Source organism: Rutilus rutilus, assembly GCF_951802725.1.
Source record: "Rutilus rutilus genome assembly, chromosome: 16".
In the NCBI taxonomy this organism is placed as follows: domain Eukaryota; kingdom Metazoa; phylum Chordata; class Actinopteri; order Cypriniformes; family Leuciscidae; genus Rutilus; species Rutilus rutilus.
In genome coordinates, this window is record NC_140224.1 from 9,803,709 (window position 1) to 9,819,859 (window position 16,151).

The window sequence follows — 16,151 nt, forward strand, 5'->3', positions numbered from 1 at the left end:
AAAAAGGTTTACTAACCATTTCTGTGTGATTTACATCCAATTTTATAACTTTGTTGCAAGCCTTAACAACTCCTAAAACCCTAAAACACGAAACAGAATTATTGTAAGTGCTTTAATACAACTTTAGTCTTGACATTTATGCTTTTAAATCCTCTAACAGTTAGACCCATTCTGTGGCATTGAAGGTGCAACTCCTTAAACTTCATTTTTCAAATGTTAATTTTTACTTACCGATTTATTCATTATTATTATTATTATTATTGTGGTAATCAACATTGTGCTATTAACACTGTTGCATGGGCTTAACTTTTATTGACTTTTTATTTACCTTTAATCACTTGCAAAATATCTCTTAAAGATTGGACAAAGTGTTTGATATAGCATAATATTCAAGCTATTGCTGCATTATTAAGTATAGGACTGTGCATCCTATGTGAACACAGTCAGTGTCTTTTAAACGAGAAGTGCCAATTATCTCAGGAGTGCCAATTAAACTTTCACAAACTTTTCACAGGATTTTATGTATGTGAGTGAATTGGCATGTTTTAGTTAGAGGCTGTTCTTATAGCTTAATGCATTAGCAACAACAAGGTTATGGGTTAAATTCCCAGGGAATATGTATAATGATGAATGCATTTAGACTGAAGTGAGAGATGCTTTGGATAGAAATGTCTACCAAATGTAAAAAAAAAAAAAAAAAAAAAAAAAATATGAAACAACATGAAAATATGAAATATATAAATTCGATCAAATTATGCTATGCCCCATCTGCATGACCCTTTAAAGTTAAACGGCATCTGAGAGATGGTTCTAAAATTGGTCACATTCTTTAAGCTCCACTTCAGAACATGCCAACTATTTTGCATTTGGTTACTGGAGAGAAGATGGGTATGATACACTTGAAATCTGCCTAAATTTACAGGTCCCAGAAGAGCCTTGACAGACACTAATTTACTCCCCAGACACCATTTAAAGGTGCAATTTAAGCCATTTATAATGCATGCAATATTCTAACATGCCAATCAAGTGTGAAGACCAGAGGCCTCAGAGGTGACGACCCTCCTTCTAGACGTGGTTTCCTTCCTGGGTTGCTGTAAAGTAGATTTCCCTGCCCTGGACTGTTGCCCAGGGTTACCTTGAGGAATCTTATGGCAGCTTTGGATGTTATGAAAAGGCATTCCCATGGGGACCGGAAATTCGAATACAGGAGAAGAAAACATGACCTAGTCTAGTTACAGAGCCTGAAATAGCTTAAGGCCCACATAACATACTGGCAGAAGAATGAGAGACCTAAACATTTGTTCTTCAATCAGAGCTGTTAGCTGTTAGCGGTTAAATACAGAAAATAATAGGAGGAAATCTTAAGGTCAACATGAACTGCTGTCTGCAACCCACTGAATTTCTGTAACATGGGGTATTGTGAAGTGAAACGGGGTTTTCAATAAGAAATAATTTAGAACATCTGAATGTCTGCAGATAAACCTCTCTATCAACCTCTCCTTGATTTTAAAATGAGTTTTATTTATATATATATATATATATATATATATATATATATATATATATATATATATATATATATATTATTCTCGATTTTAAGTTAGTTTTTGTATTGTAAAAACAATTCTATTTAGTTACTCATTACTTTAGTTTTAGTCATTTTAGTTACTGTAAAGAGATTAACCTCTAACATGCAAAGGTAATGAAAATTAGATTTAAAGCACTCTTAATTTCTGATGGTACTGTAAACCTTACAAACAGAGAATATGACACATGCTTACAATTTTTTTTAAACAGCAGAACAGTGGTTCTAATTTACCATTTTTAGCACTAACACATTTGCTATCATCTCCATGATACGCACCACATGAACAGGTTTTGGAGACCCTCTGGTTGGAATTGTCATAGTGTGGGGTTGTAAATGTAGATATTTTGAAAAAGTGCACACCTGTGTGTGTTTATTCTGATATTCTAACGTTTTTCAATATGATGCATCATTCATGTCCATAGAACAGATGACAAATGGAATGAGTTACATATACCATTATTTTAATTCCTTGTGCCTTATGAAAAATATTGAACCCCATTTATATAATTGATATCCTTGAGCATTTTGAGAAAGAAAAAAAAGAAAATCGCTAAGAAATTGTGTGGTGGCCCTCAACCGGTCTTCTGTGTATTTTTCTAGCAGATCTAACAGAGATGCTGGGTTCAGATCCAAGTGCCGAGATTTTAATGAGCGACGCTGATAGCTAACAATTCTAAGTACTGAATCCCAAGACAATTTCCAAAGAGTCAAAATAAGCAGTCAGACATGATGAAGGGTAAACAAATGCAGATCACACAATATATCACACAAGATAACTGGATACAAGAAAACAGGAGTCAGATGAACCATGACAGACAGGACTATGATTATAGAAAATTGCAGTGGCAATTACATTCAAGACTTGACAAAAACTGCACAGAGAGTGAATGAGACTATAAATACAACTATGAAAAATGATGAGCAGGTGTGAGCAATCAAGATTTCAATTCCGTACAGCGCTTGGTTACAGCGACTTCGGTGAGTAAACAATCAGCAGACATTCAAATACTTTGATGAATTGTGAATGTATGAAAACAGAATTTCATAACCTTATCAATTTGAAGGTTGCTCTGGCAAATATAAAGTCTTATTCTTTGAATTATGGGATAATGGTAAATGTTTTTCTCATGTGAATTGATCAGATCAGTGTTGTAAGATCAGCAAGAAGCAATGGTTGTTGGTGTTATGAATCAAATGAGGCAGCAATTGTGCAAGTGGATGAAATTAAAGTGTTGCAGTGCAACGCTATTGTCTGGCTTCCGAAGGCTTGGTACATAAATCGTGATAATTAGGGTTTTTTTAATTTATTTTTTATAATATATTCATTTTGGGGAGAAATATTCTTTAAGGAAGGCATCAATTTCTCCATAAAGGATCAGTACTTTTGAGATGGTAAGTGTTTCAAATCTCACTCTCACTCAGACATGTGACAAAAATGGAAGCAGAATCAGACAACATATAGAGACAGTATATATTTAGACACAATTCATCATTGCAATTCAAAACTTGTACAGTATGTAGTTGTAGCCAAAAAGACATTTGTCCCAGACCGCTCAATAGAACAGTAAATTAAGAGGCCCTGCAGGTGTTTGTGTGTGTGGGGGTGGGGGTGCAACAGGTAATGTTACAGTCTTCTACCAAACACACACCTGTTGCCTCAGGTTCATTTACATTTCAAACTAGCTCACCTTGCACTTTGGGAGGAGGAGAGTCAAAAAGTGTGTCTGTGTGTGTGTACGCTCAGGAGTATTTTCTGCCTAATAATGGACAGTTTTGTGTAAAAAAAAAAAATAATTCATTATTTTTTTGAATCATTGAATTGAATCTGCTTGTGTTTCATGAGGCTTGATATGTGGACCCTTACAAAAATCTAGTGCAGTATCATGCATGGTATCAAATGATATAACCATTCTTGATATTTCTTCATATAACCATATTCATATACCATAGCATTTACATGATACTTTAGAGTATTTCATATTTACTATCTAACTGTCTCTCACTTTGTTTTGCTCCATTCTGTCTCTGTGATTCTATGAACAACATTGCCCTCTACAGGTAAGTACAAAGTTTACCGTTACTGCATGGTCACAAAACACTTTCATGACAAATATGTAATTCCAAATTAGTCCAAACTAACCACACTTTGTGCAGCAAAGTACTCAGAACCCTGCGAATGTGACTTACAGGTTGTTGTTTTTTTACACAATTTCTTATACATTAACATTCTAAATAACACACAGTGAATGAAACATGACACTCAAGGAGCAAAACCAGTCCAGGGGCCTCATTTATAACCGTTGCGTACGCACAAAACAGGCTTTGAAAGAGGCGTAGGCCTACGCCACTTCCGACGCATAAGTTGTGATTTATAAAAACAAACTTGACTGGAAAATTTGCATACCTGCAAGCAAACTCTGACCCATGCGTACGAACGTTTTGGAGACAGAGCAGTTTGGCGACACCGACGGTGAGCTGGAGTTAAATGTCTTTTTGGTCACTTTTAGACAGAAAATGTAAAGAAAATTATATATATACAGAAAGATAATGCAAATATAATTTCACTCACCAAGCCTATCACTTAAAGCAAATATCCATCCTTTTTTAAATGTCCGCGCCAGCGAGCGCGTTGGGCCGTGAAACTGACGGCATATATAATGGCAGATGAAGTACGTAAATCTTCATTGTGAGTCCTAATCATAAATACAGTGCATCTTCACAATAACAGTTTAAATAAATAAAAGAATGATTTAAACTATATTTTACTTCTGATATAAACATTTAGATTAAATATGACATTCTCATTAATGGAGTTAAACACTTAAATTACATGAAATCATTACTGAAAAGTTACAACATTTCATATATTCAATAAATATAAATATTTGTAGTGGATGTGACCTGTGGCCTGCTGTGTTTTAATGTTTTCACTACAGCGAGAATTGCTTATCATGATAATAGAAGATTGTCCGAGAAAATATTTTCGTGCAAATAATGCACAAGAAGGCCTATTTGTTTTCATTAAAATATAAATCAATTAAAAATACTATTTGGTCAGTGGAAAAGATTGAGAAAATCTTTCTCTGAAATGTAGCCTATTTTATAGCCTACTATTTGATTTATTTATAAAAAAATAAAAAAAGGCAAGGATAGGCTACTAAATGATTTTATCAATGTAATGTGACGGCACATCCATATCTCATGTTTTCCAAATGTCTTGTACCTTTAAACATGTTATCACGTGGATGAATATGCATATGCAAATGATATGCAGATGAGGATATACAGAAACAACAGAAAACAACAGAAACAAACTTGCATAGAAAACAAGGCATTGTATATGGTTATTTCGGGGAGGTGATGCATGAGCGCACAATCTTCCGCTGACTGGGATTTATAAAGGGAATTTTGCGCAGGTTCTGGCCTACTGAATATTACGTCAGAATATTTTTTTGCGTACACCATTTTTGGCTTTCGGGCGCACATACACTTTTAGTAAGGATCCTACGCACAGTTTTATAAATGAGACCCCAGATCTTCACAATTCTAAGCATATTATCAGCCTCACACTTTTCGCAAAACACTACACACAGTGTTTTGCAAAAGAATACACTACTATCTTCAATTAGCATATTCTGTCATGATAATCTATAAAATCGCTCCTTTAGGAACTGTTGTAAGATGCCTACAGAGTGACATGCTATTGCATTTGTGTTACACTGTATTGCATGTGAAAAGACGGATACGACAGCCTGAGCAGACTCACAAATGTGCTCTACTACAACAACAACTCTTCCTCTTCTCAACATGGACTGTGTGTTCCCGGGGGTGGGGTTTATGTCAATTTTAAGGTTAGTGATGTCACTAATCGGGGAGGAATGTCCTGTAGTCCCTACCAGCTGTTTGTTGTAGTCCTTACAAAACTATTTCTTTAAAAGCAAATATCTTCCTTTGCTTTGAACTTTGAGCGCTGTAACTTTGCAGATGTTGTTTATGCTCACACAGCAATATTACACACTAACTAAAGTTAGAAAAATGAAATCATAATCGCTCATAACTCCTCAGTAAGCTTCCTCACTCCTCGATCCATGCCTCCTCACAGTGCAATTGAGATGTCCTTCAAGATGGCTGAGCTCGATCGACGCCTATTTTTCATGCGACATGCAAGCGTGTTGGAAGCGTTTCCAGGCAAAATAGAATAGGAAAATACGTTTATATGTCATTTTGACACAAATACATATAAATAAATGATATTTTGATGTTTGAAAGTCTATAGGTTTACACCGGCACGCGCATGCCCAGTGTTGGTGAATGGTCACGTGATCCGTGTTTTCAGTCGTTTTAATGTGGACGGAGATCAATTCTAATACGCAGCTAAAACGCTGGTGTGGACGGACGTATTCGTTTTAATTCTCCGTTTCTAAACTAAAACGTAGTAACGTTAGTGTTAATCTCACATAAGGATGGATAGTATATGGGCATTGGGAGGCAGGGAGAGAGATAATTGGAGGCCATGATTGATAAGGGCCAATGAAGAGAATATGGCCAGGACACCAGGGTTAAACCCCTACTGTTTTAAAGGTGCTCTAAGCGATGTCACGCATTTTTGGCTGAAACATTTTTTGTCACATACAGCAAACATCTCCTCAGTCCTCACTATCCGCTAGCTGCCTGTCCCCTGAACACACTGTAAAAAAAATGCGGTCTCTGTAGACAGCCCAGGCTCCACAAACGGCAAGAAAAACAAACTGGGCCAGCCTGCACCACGAAACATTACAAACAGTGTTCCAGCCAATAACCGACAAGAATGATTTGGGGGTGGGGGTTGGGGGGTTAGTGCGAGTAACATGAAGGGGGGTGTGAGGGAAGTTAGCTAGAGGAGAGATGTCCTAGACAACGACAACGACTAACGTTATAATTATATTCTCTTGAATTTTGATATGGCCAGCACACAACCAAAGAGACGACGTTCCGATGAACAAATAGCAAAAAAGAGGGAAAAGGAGAAGGAACGCACAGAAGGGAGGGGACGGGATGAGGAGGAGGGAGGGTCGAGCTAGCCTCCGTTTTGTTTGACACTACTTTGAACGTCAACAATAAATTACGTCACCCAACATCGCTTAGAGCACCTTTAAAGGAAGTTCCATGACCACAGAGAGGTTTAACCTCTGTATAACATCTCATTCAAAGGACGGTGCTTGTTACAGAATAGTGTTCCTGTCACTATACAGTCTGTGGCATTAGGAGCCACAGAGACCACAGATTGAGCACCCCCTGCTGGCCTCACTAACACCTCTTCCAGCAGCAACCTTGTTTAAAAATCGATATAGAGCAAGAATTCATTATCTGAATGCCGTGCCATCATAATTTGTGATTGTAGCACTTTTAATCAAGAGTGAGTATGTGTTCTGTCTGTCTACTCTGAGCGAGTTCATGCTAATGGAGGGTTTCGTGCGAACACACAGAATTTAGCAACAACCCATCTTCCCCTTTCTCTGTCTGTGAAGCTGTCTGTCTGTTTCTGTTTTCTCTCCAACTCTCAAAATGAAAACAGACAAATCTTTTTCTGGTAAAATTGGACATTTCATACTGTTCGATACATGATGCAATGGTGAAGTCACATTTATTTTGCTTATGTCTTACACATTGAACTGCTTTCCTTAGAAACCTATCTTCCCCTTTCCCCTCATCTCGTTGACACTATCTCTACCCCCCTGCTTCCTTTGATGGAAACTCTGCCATAGGTTACACAACACCATACATTTCTACCATGTGCTCAGTGTCATCATGACAGAGTAAGAAATTAGTGATTTTTGACTCAACTCTTCAAATCTATCTATCTATCTATCTATCTATCTATCTATCTATCTATCTATCTATCTATCTATCTATCTATCTATCTATCTATCTATCTATCTATCTATCTATCTATCTATCTATCTATCTATCTGTCTGTCTATCTATCTATCTATCTATCTATCTATCTATCTATCTATCTATCTATCTATCTATCTATCTATCTATATCTAGATATAATAGTTAAACTATTTTTGTACATATTTTCTTACCTCTGGACTGACATCATTCTAACAATTAATCTAATATATAATTAGTTCAACAACAATCTCCAAGGAAGCCTACTTAATGTAATCTTGAGGACTATTATTTAAAATAATAATTTGAACTGATTGTGACAGATTGAATTTTGATTCATTTACATTCAATCATTTAGCAGACACTTTTTTTCAGTGTGCACTAGGACAGAACTGCTTATGTAATATATTAGCTCTTAGTCATACCTATTGCAAATGTACACAAACTTATCGAATCAGTAGTGAAAATCCCATTGTACGTCATAACAGATTGGCAGCGGAAGTTGAGGTTAGTGCAACATGGAATTTCAGGGGTGCATTCATTTAACCCATACAGTACATGACCTTAGAAAGCAATACTGATATATTTGAGAGTATCTGTCTCATCACTGTTTCTATTTCTGCTTGGGAGTGAAAGATGATAATTCAGTGGTTAAAAAAATACACTGTCTTGTATAATCCATGGGAAAGAAAGAGTGCAATACTCTCATCAAGAGACTTTTTGGGTCACACAGACTTTGAATACACCCATGCTGAATGAAAGTTAAAGATGGTATTACATCATAATATAATATAATATAATATAATTAATATAATATAATATAATATAATATAATATAATATAATATAATATAATATAATATAATATAATATAATATAATATAATATAATATAATATAATATTTTCTCTTGACCATAGATGGCGGAAAAAAACTCATATTAACATTTAATGAGTAACTATGCTCTTATTAACTTTGTCATTTCATCTGAATATCAACATTTGTGAGATTTAGTCATGAAAACCTGTTTGATTAATTTATCTAATTTTGTTCTCTGTAAAATAGTGATTTGTGACATATTATAATGAATATAAAATGCTTTTTTTGACTATTTGTTATTGAGGGATTTGTGGACACATTCATGTTTTTAGATTTGTGAAGTCATTTTTATTATTATTTTGAGGTCAAAAGGTAAAATTAGACCCTTGGGGTGAGATGGCCTCTATGTAAACGTCTTGTGCTATTACACGTACAATAGCTGTTTCTATTTATTTTTCTTAACACATTGGCTGATGATGACTGTCCCTCAAAAATCAAAGAAAAAATATTAAATCATATTTTACATACAGACTTGTGGTAAAAAAAAGAAAAACAACAACTATGAGCAAACTATCTTAATAATCTTAAACATAAGTTTCATTTACTATATCCAAATTATGCTTTAATAATCTCAGATTTGGTATTATTCTCTGTTCATGACGTTTTATTTTTTAACAGAGTTCAAGTGAATGTAGTAAAAAGTGGCTGTAGTAAAATAAAAGCTACATAATACACTGTATCATAACTATCATTAATAACATTTAAAAATTACATTGTTCATTTAGTTAGTAAGAAATAACTTGGAACTTTTTTATGATATTTTTGTATATACTCATATATGAATGTACATGAACTACTGGTCTCTCAAGTATTATAATGTTTGGTATGATTTATTAACGCATAGTCATCAATAACCTTAAGTATGCTTTGACCCATAATTGGTCTGTCTACGTCACTGTAAAAAAAAGAGGAATTTCCCCTGCAGGATATATAAATTCTGAACATGATGAGGCTTTGTTACTGCTGGAGTCTGGTGACTTTGTACATTTTCTTTTTCATTGCTGTTGTTATAATGAACTTCCAGGGTAAGCCTTTTCATTTTTGAATTATATGAAATAATGATTCTAAAGAATTTTGTTTAATATACTGTTTTCAGTAATGTTTGCATAATGCTATACTATTTATACCACTTTAATATAGGTTTATAAGATTGATGTATTAAACAATATAAATGAATAAGTGTTTGGAAATAAGTTAGGTAACTACAGTACCAGTCAATCAGAATCAGGAGCATATATGTGAAATCATGATGTCCAGCCATGACTGAAGCACATGTGAGTGTTTGAGCCTGCGTCACAGTTACGCACTTCTAATTGCGTCTCTCTCTCTCTCCTCCTGTAGCTCTGTTATTCATGTTAGTGGGAATCGTGGGAATCGTGAGATCTGCCCCTGTCCCTCAGAATTTGGACATTATGGACAAGGAAACTATTGAACAGGCACACAGTTTAATCAGAGAAATTCTTAAAGATATTCCTACAGTGCACGCAGCCTGGATAAACAGCAAGGTAAGCACATCTGTTTCAGGGCTGCACAACGTCCTCCATACTAAGAAGAGTAGTCAATCAATATGGGGTTTTCACTGATTGATTCTTAAACGTTTTCATTTGGTCCCTCTGAACTTGAATATTTGGTAACATGCTTGCTGTTTAACCTATTTATAGCCTTTTTACATGTGCATTGGCTTGTGGTTAGGATAGTCTAGTGGCCAAAGATCTGGGCTGGCAATTGAAGAGTTCATCTTTGAACATATCACCATTGTGCCCTGGATTAAGACCTGAACTGAACTGCAAATGTTAATACAAAAATGTTTGCCTTAACTTCATATCCATAGCTATCAGTATATATAACTCTACAAGCATACAATATTTGGACGCGTTTGGACACTTTGGTCACATTAAAATCCGACTGGCATCTCACCAGATTCTAAAACCTTTCTCAGAATAACCTCACTTTGTAATGAATTTTAAAGGAGTTTCACAGCAGAGTTTCCTAGAGTAACAATCAGTGTAGTTCGCATTAACTGTGGACTGTGTTCGACATTGTCTGACAACCATAACATGTCCAAATACTTTTTGGGGCCTCTGTATGCAAATGTACTTTGCTCTGGCATGTCTGTGGGGTTTTAGAGTATGAATCCATGGTGTACAAGAAATTTTGTCCTGTCGTGTTTAAACACGTCAAATGCTTATCTTTTCTATCAGAGTCTGACTTTGGGGCACAACTCAACTAGGCTGCAGCTTCAGTACTTAAAGACACAAATGATACCCTCTGCCCCAGTTCTCCAGAACATCTCTAGTAACTTCAGTCTGGTGAGTTCCATTCCATTTTTATTTTTTTACATGAATGAATGCCATTTGCCAAGTCAAGCATGTCTGTTGCTCTTCATCATACTTAGCTAAGAATATATACAAATCCCTAAAACGGTGTAGTATTGTAAAGTACTGCACCATTTGTGCCTCAGACATGAATAATATTAGGCCTACTCTTGATTTCTGAGAGACGCACCGAGATGGCAACGAGGCTATTTAATTTGCGATCTGGCTGTGGTCATTTCATTTATAGAGTTTACACTCATTCACATTCACACACACACACACACACACACACACACACACACACACACACACACACACACACACACACACATTAGTGCATAGTGATTGTAGTGGTTTATGTGTAGTATCGTTCTATCCCTTGGCTCAGTTGTTATACAGCAAACACAAGGAGTGACTGTGTCTGCCGAATTCTTTTCCATTTATTTGGTAGAATTTCTCCATTATATGTGCCTTTCTGAATAAGGTATTCAGTTTCTGGAGAATCCGATTGTGCTATTCCTTTTCTAAGCAATCTGACTTTTGTAAAAAAAAAAAAAAGAAGGAAAAAAAGTAAAAAAAGTAAATTAAACAAAGATTATTGATATTGAAGTACATTTTACAAGAAAATACTTTCATGTTGTTCAAATAATTATTAGGCTTCTTTTATGGACTTCTTGATGGCAGATTTTCAGAGGAACACAATTTAAAAGACAAATATAACAGGACTGAAAGTTCAGCAAATAAATTGTGAGATCTCTCCGTTATTGTCACAGGAAACCTGCTTTGCTCACATAGTGAAGGGACTGCAACTACATCTGCATCTCTTGAAAGAGATCAGCAAATCAACCACGCTGAACCAGACAGACCAGGTGAAAGGACTTCAGACTGAAATTCAAGACCTTCTGGATATAATCGACAAGGTATGGAGTTAGACTTGGTGACTGTTCTTCTGTTAAACCAAGAGGAAATTTATATGATTGTTTTGTACTACTATTTTGCAGTCTCAGTTCCTGAATTGCATGAGTGTTAGTCATGGCTTGATTTAGAAACTTACTTTCAAGCACTGCTAAATTTATGTCTGGAATCATATTGCAGTGTCCAACTTAGGATAGCATTCAAGTAGTGTGTTTAATTTAAATAGGGAAAGTCAACCTGATCTTATGAAAAGTCGTAATAAGATATTACGCAAAAAAAAAAAAAAAATTACTACATACCTTACATACTTTGGATGTTATATATTTGTTTTTTTATTATTATTAAGACCTTTGGACAAAAAAATGACCCGTCACGTCATTAACCCATTTATGTATTTTCACAGTGGCAGACAAAGGCAGGATTTGACCAGTCAAAGCAGGCATCAGACAACCATCATGATCTGACCAAACATCTGACAGGTGAATACATGACTCAGGTGGCAGCCCACCTCACTCTGCAACAGCTTCAGGACTTCAGTAGTGACGTCCTTCGCAGTATCCTCAGTATGACCTCCGATAAGTCCATCTCAGAGAATACTATCACTGTGCAGCTCTAATGCACAAAATGTACTTCAGTTTTAACGTGAACACTTAGTGGTGACAAGGGTGAATTGCAAAGTTTAGTCTTCACTCGCTGTCTCCAGAACTATGGCCGATCAAAATTGTAACCTTGTAGCGCCGTTTTTTTTTTTTTTTTTCATACACATGTACTGTACCCTGATGTATGTGTAAAAACTGAAGTATACTTTGCGTTGCAACATGGTAAAGTGACAAGCAAAACAAACAAACAAACAAACAAAAACAGCTGATATGTTGTAAGGGTACATTTACACAACGACGATGTACTAAAAACAGAAACGTTTTTCCTTGGAGTTTTTGCAAAGAATCGAGTACAGACGACAGCATTGTCAAAACGATCCCTGTACACACAAATCCACGAAAATGACTATTATGGATGCCAGGCCAGTAGTTGGCGATGCTACTTTGTAAATAAACATTACACGCCTATTGATTGACATCAACGTTATCACAAATGAACTTTTTTTTTTGTTTGTTTACACATAGGCGATAACGGAGTAGTTTTAAAAGAAACTTGACCTTTGAAATCTGTTTTTTAAAGGTTGCATTTTCAGGCCCCCAAAATGCTGTTGTCGTATGAAAGAACAGCCAAAACGCATAAAAAGATTTTGTGTAAATGGCCCCTAATTGGCTGTGTGTTTTTGTTGCATCATTCAGCATCTTTGTTTTCAAGGTAGATAGGCAACTTATTTGTCTCTGGAAACTTTCATGTTGCACCATGAGTTTTCTCAGTATTTTGTGCATTTATTATTATTTATTATTTATTTGGTATTTCACTTATCATCGTATTTATTATTTATTAAGTAATTTATTTACCAATTTACCCTTAAACTACTGTATTTTTTACAATCTGCCTCAGAAAGCAACATATAATTTAACTCAATATGTGAAATATTTTTCAGTATTATATAATCCTATACAACGGTTATTTATTGAGCACATGACCATGTCTCATAAGTTGTTAAATGAGATCATGGTCATTGGATTGATCTCCTGATCTCTGTGAGAACCTACTGCTTTTATTACTCATTTCATGTGATATTATGTTCTTGTTTTTGTTTTTCTTACTTATACAAAAGCACCCATAAAGGAGATTTCATTTTATTGTATGTATGGTTCAACTAAATATTGTTATTTATTTATTTGTGTGAAGAATACATGTATTTATTTTTGCCATTATTTGTATATGAAATATTTAAAGATGTCTCACATTTGATAAAAATAAAAGAAAAATATATATTTTGACAAGTTTGTGTTTTAATGAGTGTTCTAATGAGTGTTAAACACTTATTGTTATTTGTCAGTTGCTCATATTTTCTCTGGGTATTTGTCTGTAATTGGGATGTAATTTTGTCATATTTAGAGAGAAGACAATTAATTAATACATAATGATAACAACCCATTCAGTTATAGACAGATATGCACACCAAGGTGGTTATGTGGCCACGACACAACACATTGTTGTCGTGGTTGGCTGCACAGATCTAAGAAATAACCAAAACAATTTTGCGAAGTGATATGGAACTGTAATGCGGTCGACAGACCTGGAACTATACTTCAGCTGTGCATTTACTGAAAATAAAGAGTAAAGGGTGCAACAGTGCCCATCTTTTTCAGTTGCCTTTGTTAAAGTGTTATAAGCCATAAACCAAACCAAACGGCTACGAGGTGAATCCTATTTGAATGATTTGAAGGACAATACTATTTGAAAATGGGATAAAAAGACAACAGTACACTTCTGTGCACGTAACCGCTGTAATGAGGGATAGAACTACAATCCTATGAAGCAGTGTGAATGACATGATCGATTAATACTATAGTTGTTGATTATATATAAACAATATAATTTAGGTTTACTGCAAAATATGCATATAAGTCCTAAAGAAGTATTTTAAGAGCGCATGAAGACAATTTGCTCGATGCAGTTCACTGATTGGCGGAGCTTCTTGCATAATTATGAGGAATGTTGTTTTTCATAGGAATTCTGATGTTAAAATTACGTTAAATAATGCAGACTGATGGCTTCAACAAAAGAATACCTCTACAGTTAACTGTGATAGTTTCCTTTTGTTACCAAAAATGAGGTGACAAAACATTTACATGTATCAAATCATTTACAACTAGCTGAAATTCTTCAATAAATGCAGAAAATCTTCATCAGGCATACCTCTCTTGACCCCATGTTGAGATCTGGGGAGTAAGGTGTAGAGGCGTTGTGCTCGCTGTGTAAACATGGTGGTTATTGTATTTCTAAACCAGTGTTTCCCAACCCTGTTCCTGGAGGCACACCGACACTATATATTTTCCAACTCTTTATAATCAAACACACTTGAATCAACTCATAAGCTTGTTAGAGACTCCAAGACCAGAAATATGTGTGTCAGACAAGACATCCAAATTGTGCACTGTTGGGAAACCCTGTTCTAGACTAAATGTGAGCATGCATTTACTTATCTCACTTGCACAAAAAACAGATTCAGTATTCGTCAAAATGAATAAATCAGTAAAAAACAAACTCAAAATCTTATGCAAACCTGCAATAATTAAATATGTCAAATAATGCTAATATCTTTGCTGCTGACCTTCAATGATCCAATTCAACCAAATTTGGTGTGAAAGGGCCTACCAAACAAACAACAAACAAACAAGCCCAGCCCCGATGAGAAAAAGTAACGCAAAAGTAAAATAACACATTACTTTCCATAAAAAGTATCTAAGTAACACAATTAGTTACTTTTTTAGAGAGTAACGCAATATTTACTGATATTTACAATGATTATGTTAACAATATACTTTAAAAGAATCTACTTGCAAAATGAATGGAATTTTATAGAACATTTAATTGTAATTTTATTTATAATTGCTAAAAAAATTTTTTTATAGTTTAAATTTATATTAAATGCAATTACTTGAGCTTAAGAGTGCTTTTTTGATCCACTGAAGTATTACTTCAGTACATATGTAATGTCATAATTCTGTTATCTTTGAAATATGGTTAGTGTTCTGCTGAAAGTACTGACAAGAATTTATGGTAAACTAAAAATATAATTTAATGTCATTTATATTGAAACTGTCAAGGGTGGTTGCAGGAAGGCAGACGAAGAAGAAGATATATTTCCAAAACGAAGTTTTAATAATAATAATTCAAATAGACAGGAAAACAGGCAGGAGCAACACACACTAAACGTAGACGTGACCAGATAACAAACAGAGGGAAAGGAGGAACCTAAATTCACATTGAGGATGAGGAGATAACGAACAGGTGTGATGATCTGATGAGTGTCCATGACAGCTGATGACTGGCGGGAAACAAAGACAAAGAACACATGTGACTGAATCTGAAGAAAATCAACTGAAAGTCCATGAAAGCAAACTAACTGAACATAACTGTGACAGAAACGTGTATATATCATGTATTTAAATATCTTTGTAATTACACATTTGTAATGATGAAGTTCACTTACACTCACCTAAAGGATTATTAGGAACACCATACTAATACTGTGTTTGACCCCCTTTCGCCTTCAGAACTGCCTTAATTCTACGTGGCATTGATTCAACAAGGTGCTGAAAGCATTCTTTAGAAATGTTGGCCCATATTGATAGGATAGCATCTTGCAGTTGATGGAGATTTGTGGGATGCACATCCAGGGCACGAAGCTCCCGTTCCACCACATCCCAAAGATGCTCTATTGGGTTGAGATCTGGTGACTGTGGGGGCCATTTTAGTACAGTGAACTCATTGTCATGTTCAAGAAACCAATTTGAAATGATTCGAGCTTTGTGACATGGTGCATTATCCTGCTGGAAGTAGACATCAGAGGATGGGTACATGGTGGTCATAAAGGGATTGACATGGTCAGAAACAATGCTCAGGTAGGCCGTGGCATTTAAACGATGCCCATTTGGCACTAAGGGGCCTAAAGTGTGCCAAGAAAACATCC

The 16,151-nt window shown here is 35.3% G+C and overlaps 1 protein-coding gene across 1 annotated transcript; it reads left to right on the forward strand.

The window, feature by feature from the left end:
* Positions 1-9,304: 9,304 nt before the first annotated feature.
* Positions 9,305-12,797, forward strand: csf3a (colony stimulating factor 3 (granulocyte) a). The gene is made up of 5 exons (XM_084433448.1): positions 9,305-9,364; positions 9,681-9,844; positions 10,541-10,648; positions 11,428-11,574; positions 11,973-12,797. The coding sequence occupies exons 1-5, from the start codon at positions 9,352-9,354 to the stop codon at positions 12,183-12,185; spliced, it is 645 nt and encodes a 214-aa protein (XP_084289574.1). The 5' UTR covers positions 9,305-9,351; the 3' UTR covers positions 12,186-12,797.
* The last annotated feature ends 3,354 nt before the right edge of the window (positions 12,798-16,151 follow it).

Coding starts and splice junctions, on each gene's coding strand:
- csf3a (XM_084433448.1), top strand. Junction 10,649..11,427: donor TCTCTAGTAACTTCAGTCTG/GTGAGTTCCATT, acceptor TTATTGTCACAG/GAAACCTGCTTTGCTCACAT. Junction 11,575..11,972: donor TTCTGGATATAATCGACAAG/GTATGGAGTTAG, acceptor GTATTTTCACAG/TGGCAGACAAAGGCAGGATT.